Source organism: Pagrus pagrus (assembly GCF_965226575.1).
Source record: "Pagrus pagrus genome assembly, chromosome: 1".
NCBI lineage: Eukaryota > Metazoa > Chordata > Actinopteri > Spariformes > Sparidae > Pagrus > Pagrus pagrus.
Genome location: NC_140185.1, coordinates 16,558,838 through 16,571,495, shown reverse-complemented (window position 1 = coordinate 16,571,495; position 12,658 = coordinate 16,558,838). Strand labels below are relative to the sequence as shown.

The following is a 12,658-nucleotide window of genomic DNA, read 5'->3' as shown; positions in this document are numbered from 1 at the left end:
AGGTAGTGTTTCTGCAAACCACAGATATGTTCAAATTCTTACTTATCATATCACCATATAGAGAGTTCTACAACATATGACAAACATGTCATATTATGTTCACATCAGTGGATGACCTGATTTTCATATCAGGAGGTGACGAGGATGGTGCTGGAGTTACAGGCGAGAAGGCTGTCAAGCCACCGACCACAGTCCCAGACTGTGTTTTAAGTCTAAAACCACCGGAGCACTTGGGACAATTTCCAGCTGTGCTTGTGTTAATAAGAAGGGGTATTAAAAAAGGCTCATTTATGCCCAACATTAGATACGCATACGGACGGTGCCTTCTGTCTGTACTCTGCATTCATTACATCTGCATTTCTGCATGTTTTCTCAGAGATTACGAATACAGACTAACGAATCAGTACCTCAGCTGTCGGGGCCAGTGTAGCCAAAAGTTCAAGCGGACACAACCACAATATATGTCTCAAGTTGGTGAGAGGTTTTAAGCGTCTGTGGGATGTTAGAGACAAACAGTTACTACAGAACAGCTGGGGAGGAGATTGGACGGGAATTAAATGTGAGTTGGACGATGGCGAAGGAAAAGTGGAGGTCCGAGCAAGACTGATTTGACTCTGAGCACCACCATCACATTATTTTAATGAATATTGTACATTTTGTAGAGAAGAGGACCTGGAGTTTCAATTGTTTTGCCAAATTGGAAACTGTTGATGGATAAAATAGCCAGGTGGAAATGTATGTTTGTCTAATCCAGTGAATTAGATATCAGACAAATCAAGATACTTCATCGCATGGATGCAATATCATCGTTAAATCCAGTTAGTACATACAGTTAGTGATGCCAATGTTGTGATTTCCTTGTGTTTTCTTGCCTTTTCCTTTATCAAAAATGACTTTGTGTAGGTTGGGCTCCTGACTTGATAGCTGCCAAGGTTTGTACTGGGTAGGCTGTTCAAGTGAAACCTCATGCACTGCACTGTCTGCAACAGAAAGTGCAAAATGTTTCATGTTTGTACTGTAAGTTGAGTCCTTGTTGTGTAAGAGGAACCATGGGTAAAGAAAGCAGGAATACTACATACAGTCTCACATAAAGACATTGTGTGGAAGAAAAATGGAGAAAAAGGAGTCGGTCCTATCGGCTCCATTTAATGGGATCCATTAATGAATTATTCTCACTTTTCCCATCTAGCATGGTAATGATGTCCTCTGTTTAACAGACCTGTTTTGATATTAAAAGATAAGTTGATGACTAAACAAATGCGGCAACATCACTATGTCACAGTACATTTATTATGCCATGCTATGCTAAAATATTCATGGCTGATGTTCCTGTGATAAAAACAATGAAACGCTTCAGCTTGTGTGACAATTGATGTGACAATCAGGAGCTTCTTGGGTCATCAGCAGAAAATTAGCAAGCCTGTGTCTATTTTTAGGTGTGCTGACTTAACAGTGGCTCCAAAGGTAAATGAGTGGAGGTCAGAGACACCACACATGAGCAGAAGCATCATCAGCACATTGGGAGGTACTGCCACAGAGCTTGAAATGTCGCATGTGCCGTATGTGTGTTTTATTTAGCCTCGCAAACACTAAATCTGGCAGTTTGTGACTGTGGAAACTGTGGCTTTACTCTCAGGATTAAGTGTTGTTAGAGCTGAAGATCCATGATGTTTAATTCCATTTGTCACTCAAGTGAAAATCTCCAACCAGACAGCTCTGTACTTGAAAAGCATGTTCAGTCAAACAATTGGCTTGTGTGAGCAAAAGCACTGACGTGATGTGCAGCTCCTCACTCCCTTCTCCACACTGAGGTTGACTCTGTTGTCTGACCCTCCCTACACAAAAGGACAATAGAGGAACATGAGAGTATAGAGGAGGTTGTCATTCCCTCTGGACCACTCCCTTTAACCAGTACAGTCTCAGGGTCCAACATTAAGATTGAATAAAAGGGTTTCCCATTTAATCAGGGCACACGATGTCATGAGAGAAGCTTGATGGAAAATCAAACTTTGTCTTTTCGAAGTATATTTGCAAATTACGTAATTGCACATGGACAGAAAGTGAGGTATCTGAAAATGAGAAGAGAGGAGAGTATGTCAAAGTAAAACAGGAAATGATGAATGAATGATTTAATTAATAAATGAAAGAGTGAAAAATACAACCTAGGGAGCAGGGTGGGATGACACAACAAGTTATTAAAGCAGTTATTAAAAGCACAGAGGCTCCAGTCAGTATTAGAAGCACGAATGTAGCAAAATATGCCAAACACTCGGCGTATTGTGAAAAAGCTCACGATGTGACACGCCTGCAAACCTTCATGAAATAATCTGTACAGTATGTGACTTTATTTTTCTCTTAAAAATCATAATAATATTATGCCTTTTCCATCCAGAGCCCTCAGTCTCCTGCCACATGCACTGTTTATTTTAAACGGCCATTAAGTAAGGGATAATCAAATCAGATCAGTTTTATTTATACAGCCCAAAATCACAACCACATTGCCTCAGTGGGCTTTACAATCTGGACAGTGAATGACATCCTCTGTCCTTAGACCCTCAATTCGACTGAGGAAAAACTTGCCATATTGAAAAAAAAAACCCTTTTAACGGGAAAAAAAGATGGAAGAAACCTCAGGAATAGCCACAGAGGAAGGATCCCTCTCGCAAGACGGACATGCAATACTGTAGATGTCGCAGATACAGAACAGAACAACACAATTTTACACTTTTTCTTGATAGAATGTCTGATACAAGTAAATTAATAAAATATATAAGTGTGGATCCAGGAGGACGACTCAGCAGGCCAAAGCATCACCAAGTGGTGCCCGTGTCACACAGCTCCACTCCACCTTGGTGACCTGGAGGAGGACAGGCCACATAAGATGAAAACTCATCAGAATGTAAAAGGTTTAAACTTTACAGAAGTACAGATATAAGGTGATAGTAAAACAGAAGAGGGCAATGATCCATGGAGGCCCAAAGGTATGATCGTGATCCGTTGTTCACTGCTCCACCTAATAGGACGGACCTAAAATAGGCCCACGAATTAGCAACTTAGCAACTCAGCTTATTGAATCCTTCGGTTCAGCTATTAGCCAGAAAGCTAACGTTATGCTAGCAAGATTCAAAGTAAATAACATTGTGTACGGTCGAAAAACCAGCTGCAGCCTTTTTAAAATCAAACAACACCTTTTCTTGAATTATCTATTACTTTTTACGGACAGTTTAGCCAGCGGACACTTAGGATAGGTTGTTTTGTTTTGGTAGAGCGCCCCCAAGCTGCAGATGTTGCATATTGTAGATTAAAAGTAGAAGATTCATTGATGGTTGGACGCCGTGATATTATTAGTTGAAATTGATTGGTGCAAGCTTATGTAAGCACACGTGACATTTTGTTTTACAGGAGAAAAACATGACAGGAATTTGATATAGAAACACAACAACTGATTTGTTGTCTTTTTTCTGCAATATATTGTTAACTGGGTGCACAATGTGACCATGGGTGTCATCTAAAATGGTCAACAAGGAATTTTCATCTCAGCTCGACTTTATCGTTGTTTCTCTTTTTATCAACCTATTATTCTTCCTCTACGCGATGAGATTATGTTTCCATCTGCGTTGTTTTGTTGTCCTCGTGGTTGGCTTTTACCGATCTGGTGAGCTTACATTATTGTGAAGAAGTTATGAGAGGTTTAAAATCTAGAGTGATACAGGGCTACCGAGTTTGATATTGGATTTGGCTTGATTGAATTAAAGGGGACTGCTGGGCCTTGGCCTTGTGCCATTCTCATTATCTGATTGTAATCACTCTATTTTGCCCAATTTCCTGATTCCCGGAGAGATAAATCCAGCAAAACCTAATTAAGAGTATATGAAGACATTTGTAATTATCAGGACATGATTGTCCTATTCATCGTGTCATATCGACCAGTGTCGAAGGCACAAGTTTCTCATGACTTCAGCGTATGATCAAAAACAAGGAAGTCTTCAGTTTTATCTTATTCTAGTAAAACTGTGCAATATATATTTGAAGTCTAACCTGTAGCGCTCCATCTGCAACCGAACCAGTATGTTAAATTCAGCACTGTCAATGAAACAACCGGAAAGGAGCCGAAGGAGAGCTAATATGCATATAAATTACACCGAGGACTTGTTTTTTGTATGTGTGTGTGTGTGTGCGTTTGCCCTGTGGTGAAATAATTGAAATGAGAGCACCAGCATGGCTCTTTTGTTGGCACTGGCAGCAACATGGGTACACTTTTTTTCAAGTTAAGAGTGGGCAGGAAATGAATTTAGAAACCATTTTCATGATTTCTCCTCTTCACCTTTCGTTCTGCAAATACTTCTGATCTGAATGTTCAGTTGTTTTCTTTGGTCTCAACACAATGCGCGCTCTCATTTCTTCACAGGACACCAATGAGCTGGTGGCCATTAAGAAGTTCAAAGACAGCGAAGGTGAGTGAAGAAGAGAGCAGAGGAGAAGAAGGAGGAGGAAGAGCCGGACAGCTGTAACATTTCTGCCCTTATTAATTTCCTTGCAGAAAATGAGGAGGTCAAGGAGACGACTCTTCGGGAGCTGAAGATGCTTCGGACGCTGAAGCAGGACAACATCGTGGAGCTGAAGGAGGCTTTTCGCAGGAGGGGGAAACTCTACCTTGTCTTTGAATATGTGGAGAGGGTCAGCTTGAACACAACGTTATTATTATTTCACTGAATTCTTACATTACATATCTCTCTTCTGCTCTATCTAGACTCAGTTTCAGCATGTTGAGACTGCTCAGTCAAGCATAAAAAAGCATCACCATGGCAACATATGAACTATGCTGTTGGTGAATAATGGTATTCCCCACTGTGTTGCCAGGGTATCCAGCCAAGTGTTTATTTCATGATAGGTTTTATTTTCATACTGTATTCTCGTCATCTGAGCACGGCGTCCCCTCTCGCTCCCCAGTCAGGGTCTAAAATTAATTAAGCAAGACCCCACTGTAAGAATTATCTTTGAAACACTTTCAAAAAATGTTTTTACTTTACATTTGAACATACAGCTACACACTGAGCTCTGTCTAAAGACAAACGCGTTGTGTTTTGCAGAACATGCTGGAGCTCCTGGAGGAACTGCCCAACGGTGCGCCGCCTGATAAAGTCCGCAGCTACATCTACCAGCTCATCAAGGCCATCAACTGGTGTCACAAGAATGAGATAGTACACAGAGGTGAGGAGTCTATGTTGATCACTCTGCTGTAAGAATATCCATCACGCCTTGTTGTGTTGAATCTCAAAATCATTTGTCACGTACAGTAAAACAAGGGAAACAAAAACGACACTTTTGATGCCTAAAGTGATCTTCCTTATGTCAGATGTTGCTACTTGAAGTTGAATGTAATGTAAATGCAGGTATCTGACCCACACAGCCGTCAGGTCTCTGCCATTTGTTTTTAGTGACGTGCAAGGAGTTACATTTAAAACTCAATATTTAAAAGTAGGCTGGTTCCAGATCACTTAGGCTGGTGTTATTTCCAGCTAACCTGTTTAAAGGAATAGTTCATCCAAAAATGAAATTCAGTCTTTGTCCTTCTTCCATGCCGATGGAAATCCAGGTGAATTTTTGTAGTCCACAAAACATTTCGGGAGCTTCACAGCAAAACAGTGTTGCAGCATTCTCCTAAACAACTGAAGTAGACGGGGACAACTACTAAAACATAAAATGGCTTTATACAGCTGGTCTGGCGAAATGAGATCCCAAATTGATTTAAGAAGACGTTATTTACACTCTTAAGCATGTGCATTAGCATGCACCCCCCTTTGAAGGAGGTGCAAAAGCTAGACCATGGGTCGAGGGTGTAATTAAAGATTTTCACATTAATGTTGGATCTCAGGGCTTACGGAGACTTGGATTGCTGTATAAAGGGTTTTATCGTTGTTTTTTTTACGTTTTAAATCAAGTCCCCATCTACTTCAGTTGTTCAGAATGCTGCATTCAGAATGATCTTTTGATGTGAAGCTCTAGAAAAGTTTTGTGAACTACAAAACTTCACCTGACTTACCACTGGCATGGGGGTGAGTAGATAATGACAAAATTTTAAATTTTTGGGTAGACTCTTCCTTTAAATAAAAAAGCGACCAATCAGAGCCTAGCGGGCAGGGTTAGCTATCATGATGTCATCGTCCTTGACAGCTAGGAGCTGTTACAGCTGCTGACACTCAAATATTCCTTTGATCAGAATGTTAACAGCTACAAGCAACCAGCGCCACAGTTTTTATGTTGCCTCAGTATTTGCGTTCTCTACTCATTTCTAAAATTATCAGCAGCTACAACCTTCGGTCATGTGGACAAATTATGTACGTGCTTTTGAAGTTTTTGCAGCCTCATCTTTCTGCAGAGATACCTGATACTTGATTATGCAATAAAGATGGAAGATTATAAAATTAGGATACTATTATACTATACTAGGAACTATTTTAGCACTGAATGCACATGGTGTGTTTCTGAACATATATCCCAGGTAAAATAAAGATTAAACTAAAAATGAAGGTGGCAGGAAGGATATACCATTCTGGACCGCCCAAAAAATTCAGCCAACAACAGTGAGGTTGGTCAATCTGATCATTGGGATCATTTAGATGTTGATCACAATATTTGTAGACTTAAAATAGATTTAAATTTTGCTACCTGTAGGACAACACATGTAAAGTATATTGTATTTTCCCCCAACAACATTATTTTCTTGACAGTTTGGCTTTGAAACAGCATTTATTTTCATGTAGGAAAATAATAATCAAGAGAATGAATAATAACATGCAAAAACATTTGAAAGACTTTTAATAAAGAATTATTTTGTTATTGATGTATTTAATTGTTTCTCTTCGTGCACCCATACAACAACCTGTACCACTGATCTACTCCAGCATCACAATGTCGTTTTGTTTTTCAGAGAAGAGTTAAGGGATTTTAAGCAACAACGATGCGATTGAAGCATGTTGTCAACAGGCTTTTGTCTTCGTCTCTCTTCCAGATATCAAGCCGGAGAACCTCCTCATCAGCTCTGAGGACGTTCTCAAACTCTGTGACTTTGGTGAGTCTCTTCCCCTTCTGTTCTTTACAGCAGCCATATTGTCACGAGAGATTTACATGTGCGGAGCAGTAAAACCACACAGTCTCTGCACATTTCACTTGTCAAATAAAGGCAACAGCTTGGAGAAGCAAGGTATTTGTTCAACAGACTGAATCAGCTTTACTGGTGATTTCTCAGACGTTCTGCTGTGGATGTAGACTTGCTGTAATTCTGTCACATTATCTGAGATTTTTGCAGTTATATCTGTGATTCCATTTTGGGAAGTTTGGTTTGTTGGACTCGGCTCACTGTGAAAAATCCCACCATTAATTTGTCACCTTGTAAATCGTGCATCAGATGGATCAATTCTGCCACTGGGAAGCAGCCAACCAGCACTATAAAATGTCCTCTGGTGGTTTTTATCACAACGAATCTGCCAAAGGCATATTTCAAGGTCAGGTTAATGTTAGGCACCTTTAAATACTTATAAATGGTAATGACACGGCACAGTTTGGTTACTTTACAGTTTCCCAGGTGTGTGTTTTACATTTGGATGAGTCTTTGCAAAAATCACACGGTCAATTAGCTTTGCATAATTGGCTAATGCAACCCTACTGAGTCAGCTGGGGTGAGATTTGTTTGTTATTCACTGTTGGAGCTGGCATGCTGTTTATTGTGATTTTTCATGCTTAAAATTGTCTCTCTGTACACCAGTTATCTGAAGCATGGTCTCAGCCCGCCTGCAGTGACATAACTAATTAGAGTCTGGTGACATGAGATGATGACCATGTTGCCACTGTAGCTGTCCAAAATGATTTGAGTGTTGGATGTAATTTAGTCTTACTAGCGATCTATTCATAGCTTCATGTGAAGTACTGTTAATCATCTGTATATCATCATGCCTGAAATACAGCATCAGGCCTGTGTGATTTACTCATCTGCACGTCACTCTCGCTCAGGTTTTGCTCGTAACCTGTCTGAAGGAACAGATGCCAACTACACCGAGTACGTGGCTACAAGGTGGTACCGCTCGCCTGAGCTGCTGCTGGGGTGAGTCTGTCTGTATGTGCTGTGTGTGTGTGTGTGTGTGTGTGTGTGTGTGTGTGTGCATGTGTGTGTGAGAGAGAGTGTGAGAGTGTGTGTGTGGAGCTGACTGTGAGAAACAAGGAGAGAGAGAGAGAGAGAGAGGGACTTCATTCTGTTTGCTGCTGCAAATAATTCTTACTGTTTATTTGTCCTGAGTTAATAACCAAAGACTGTTTTTTAACGATTAGTGTTACTTTGACTGATGAGGTTGAGACAGAAGCATTTTTAGTTTGAATCAAGGAACCTAAAAAAGAAGGAGGAGTCATGACGTCACTGAATCTTGGTGCCAGTCTGTGGTGCCAGCTTGTATTGAACACATGGAGAAAGCACACTTAAAGGGATAGTTCAGGTCTTTTGATGTGGGGTTATATGAGGTGCTTATCCCTAGTCAGTGTATTACGTTCAGTAGATGACCGTCAGCTGTACCTACCATGCACCTTATTACGCCACACAGCTGCACTTGTGCGAAGGGAATACGGAGGTTGTACGGTTTAGGGAATGTAGTGCCAAAAGGAAAAGGCTGTTTGACGGCAACATAAAGCACCAAAAATGTTCAAAACATAGCGTTCACTTAAACACATATATATGTTTTAGGTGAGATTGATTTTAGGTGGCTGAAATACACCTTGCTGCTGGTTCAGTTCACAGCGGTACAATGCTCTGCTTCTTGCCAGCGCTACGTGCTGCTTCTCCACACAGGGGGAGAGCTGACGGTCATCTACTGAAATTGAGGGGAAAACAATGTGTCATTAAGAAATCAGCAGTTAACCTACTCTCTGAAGTGTGTTCTTTCATTTTCTGAAGGCGTTTCATCATCAGAAGTCATACAACGTAGATGTGTTGGGTTTTAGCTCAGTCATGGTTTAGTTTCTCTCATAGACTTCAATACAGCTGCCACCACAGTCGAGATTCCGGGACGTAATGACCCTTCCTTCTCTTTTAGGTTCCTTGTTGTGGCCCATCAGCATCTGAGCTGGGAGGCTGCACTGACTTTAGCTGCAGCAGCTGCAGTCAAAAACACTGTACTTCTTCAGATTTATTGAGTTCTGTACTTGTGTTACCTCCTTTAAACACAACTTCCATTTTACATTTTGCATTTAGTGGCTTTTAAAGCAGTTTGATTGTCATTTGGGGGCAGTTATGAATTTTAAAATGCCAGCTACAGTATTTCAGAATGAATTTACATCAGATAAAAACAGTCGGTGGCTCAGTTTGTCCGGGAGCGTATCAATAATTTGGTGGTCACCGATCAGAGCACCACATCGGTTGTATTTTTTCTAACGCCAGTTCTCTTGTTATTGTTAAATTCAAAATCAGTCAAACTCACTGCACTTATTTGCATGTCAGGTAACATGCAGCCAGGGAGTGCTTTTGCACTAATAACTTTGAGTCTGCCATGACTTAATGAAAATGAGAGATTTCTAATGATCTGTGAATAATGATCCATATACCAGTCATCACAAACTAACACCAAAGTGTTCATGGATCCAAAATGTGTCTAAACTGATGCAGCACACAGGTAGAACATTTCTATCTTATTGAACAGCGGTGGGTTCAAATCTGAAGACTAGGAGAGTTTTTCCTCTAGGTACCTCCCTGTGAATAATTGCTTAGGTTAATTACTTTTTAGGTGTGAGAGTGGCGTTAATATATATTGTTGGAAACAAGAGGTAGGAGTAAAAATTGGAAATAGAATTGAGCCAAAGAGTACGAGCCAATCACAGGCAGAGTAGGATTAGTCTGGTCCATAGCCATGAGTGAAAGTGAGCCTTGTGATCGACTGGCCAAATGGAAAAGACACGGAGTCCTGGCCGATACCTGATCCGTTTCATTACTGGTGCTAATACTGATCCAGCACAGCGGATTAGCGCCTCAATAGTATGAGATCCTGAAAGTTGTTTGACACACTGAAATAGGCCACAGATATCTGGTGGTTTCCAGGTCCATGAGGGAATTACAGGAAGTCCCCAGAGAAATGAGCAGCAGTGGTTCCTCCAACAAGAAAATGACTACTCTGCTCCTGGTTGTCATTCCTAATACATCGCATTACTTTCAGCACAGCTCTACAGTTGTACAGTATGTCCACTCATCCAACATATTGTCATTGTCACTGCATTTTTGAGATAATCCCAGTGGATTCTTGTGACTGTTCATTTAGTCTAAGAAGTAGGGAATGGCTTAAACAGTCTGCGGGGCACCAAACAATGTTCAGTTCAATTCAAACCAAATCATTTGAGGTTGCAATGATGTTGAATTTATTATTATTTTAATTTATTTAATAAGAGTTTAATTATATTTGCTTCAAACCATTTTGTGTAATTTCCACGTCTCCATCCTCATTGTTTTAATTCAGCTCATCGTATTTTCCCCTAAAAGAGCCGATGATTCACCTGCTGCCGCACGATGACATGAACCGTCATGTGCACACCGTACGCTCAGATCAAATCTCTGTTTCGCAGTAGTTTTTCTCGCTAAGGTTGTTTTTGATGCCTCCGCTGCATTGAATGTCCATTCTAGCTCGGAGACAGCTGAACGTCATCTAGCCTCACTGCTGTAGCCTGATTTAGTAAATGCCCTGGAACATTTATTGAGACAGTGTTTGAATGCCGCCCACTCAAATACTCTCTCCCTCCAACACCACCGCTCCTCTGCATCTCTGCTGCCAGATCTCTCGCCATTTCTCACCAGACTCCTCAGCGCCGTGTCTTCAGAAATGACCATCTTCTTTATGAGCACCTCCATCAGAAACAAAGCATCCATTGCTTTCCTTTGCTCCACCACTACTTCTATTAACATCGCCCCCCCCCCCCCCCCAGCGACGTCATCCTCACAATCATCTCCCCTTCATTTTCAACCCTCCATCCTCAATCCCATTTTTGCCATCAGGTCATCACAGGCTATTCTCCACATAAATTATATTTTGTCTCTTTCTCAGGGCTCCCTATGGAAAGGCAGTGGACATGTGGTCGGTGGGGTGTATCCTCGGGGAGCTGAGTGACGGACAGCCCTTGTTTCCGGGGGAAAGTGAGATAGATCAGGTTGGTGAGCCCCAAGTATGATGAAATATGTTTGACACAAAATTATAAAAATAACAATTTTAATAAATGATAATTGGTACGTAATTTGTTGTAATAGTACAGTAGTTGAGTCAGTAATTTGTCAAATAAAAATGGTATTTGAAGACTGTAGTTGTGAGGATTTGAAGCTTTTCTTTATCTCGTCTTTAAAACGTGAAAATAAAAGGTTCCTCTGTACCTGATGAAGAGCCTGAGAAAAATAGACATTTTAACAGTTTTGTGTGTCGGTGTGAGACGAAAATCACAGTTACAGTTCTTCTGGATTCAACACCTGGACAGGACAGATGTGCTTGTCTTTTGTTTGGGTCAGAAAAAAATAAGCAATTGCAAGACAACACAGTGGGCTTTTGGCGATTGACATTTTCACTAATCAAATCCAGTCAAATGTTTTTATATATCGCCCAAAACACAAATCATGTCAGCCCTAGCCCCGAGCCACCATGAGAGAGGCTTTGTGGATTTGTTGTGTCCCATCTTTCATCCCAAGAACTGTGAAATGTAAAATTAACAGAGTAGGTCAATGCATTGGGACATTTGCTCTTCTGGTTGCGGTCATCATCGCCGCATTGCCTCATAAACAATATAATATATCTCAACAATGATGCAAATAAATAGCCGGAGTAGACGGGACAGCGCACATTTATCAATATCACTCTGATGTGATGTCAGACGATGCCAAAAGGTTTTTCATTTTCATCTGGCATGTTGACGTCATCCATTAAAGCAACAAAGAAGACATACAACAAACATACCAATGACAGGGTCAATAAGAAATGCATACAATTCTTTAGATATTCTCAACAATATTTTTATATTCATGCTCATAGTGATGACATTCAGCTTCCCCTAAGCTCTCCTGAGTGTTTTAGCATCTTTCAGCCATTGATTGTTTATTTAACTTTACTGTTTACTCTCACTTTCACCCTCAGCTGTTTTAAGCAAAAAACTCTTAAAGTGAGAGTACGCCACCAGGACAGACTGGGAACGTTAGGGACTAGCTCATGAACGTAGTGGAGAATTTAGTAATTAAAGGGACAGTTACATTTCTTTCAGGAGTTGGTGGAGAGGAAAACAGAGCACTTTTTGAATGGTCAAAATTTTAGTTTAAATCTTTAAAAGAAATGACCTAACATTTCCAGTAGTTAGCATGCTAACCAGCTAACCCGGCCTGTGCTGTCCACTTTGTTGCATAACAAAATGATAGCCCCCATAGTTTCAGCTAGAGGATGTATGTGAGTTCACTACGTGCAAGCTCTCTTAGATTTTGGTGCAATAAATGAGCAAAATAAACTCACAGAATGTCAACAAAGGGAATACTCTTACTCCTCACCAAACAGAAAATTACAACCTTGCACCTTCTGAATTCACGCTTAATTGCCTCTTTAACTTGTCCTTAAACACATTCCATGAAAAAAATAAGACTCACATAAAACTGTCTTGGTTT

The 12,658-nt window shown here is 40.6% G+C and overlaps 1 protein-coding gene across 7 annotated transcripts in view; it reads left to right on the top strand.

Annotated features, from left to right (window-relative positions):
• The window catches only part of cdkl5 (cyclin dependent kinase like 5), a 47,985-nt gene that overhangs the window by 16,125 nt on the left and 19,202 nt on the right, over positions 1 to 12,658 (top strand). For all 7 annotated transcript variants that reach the window (XM_084353213.1, XM_084353216.1, XM_084353217.1 and 4 more), the window contains exons 4-9: positions 4,409 to 4,454; positions 4,541 to 4,677; positions 5,091 to 5,211; positions 7,013 to 7,072; positions 8,011 to 8,101; positions 11,073 to 11,175. In XM_084353213.1, coding sequence (XP_084209339.1) covers positions 4,409 to 4,454; positions 4,541 to 4,677; positions 5,091 to 5,211; positions 7,013 to 7,072; positions 8,011 to 8,101; positions 11,073 to 11,175 — 558 coding nt within the window. The remainder of the gene's footprint in view (positions 1 to 4,408; positions 4,455 to 4,540; positions 4,678 to 5,090; positions 5,212 to 7,012; positions 7,073 to 8,010; positions 8,102 to 11,072; positions 11,176 to 12,658) is intronic.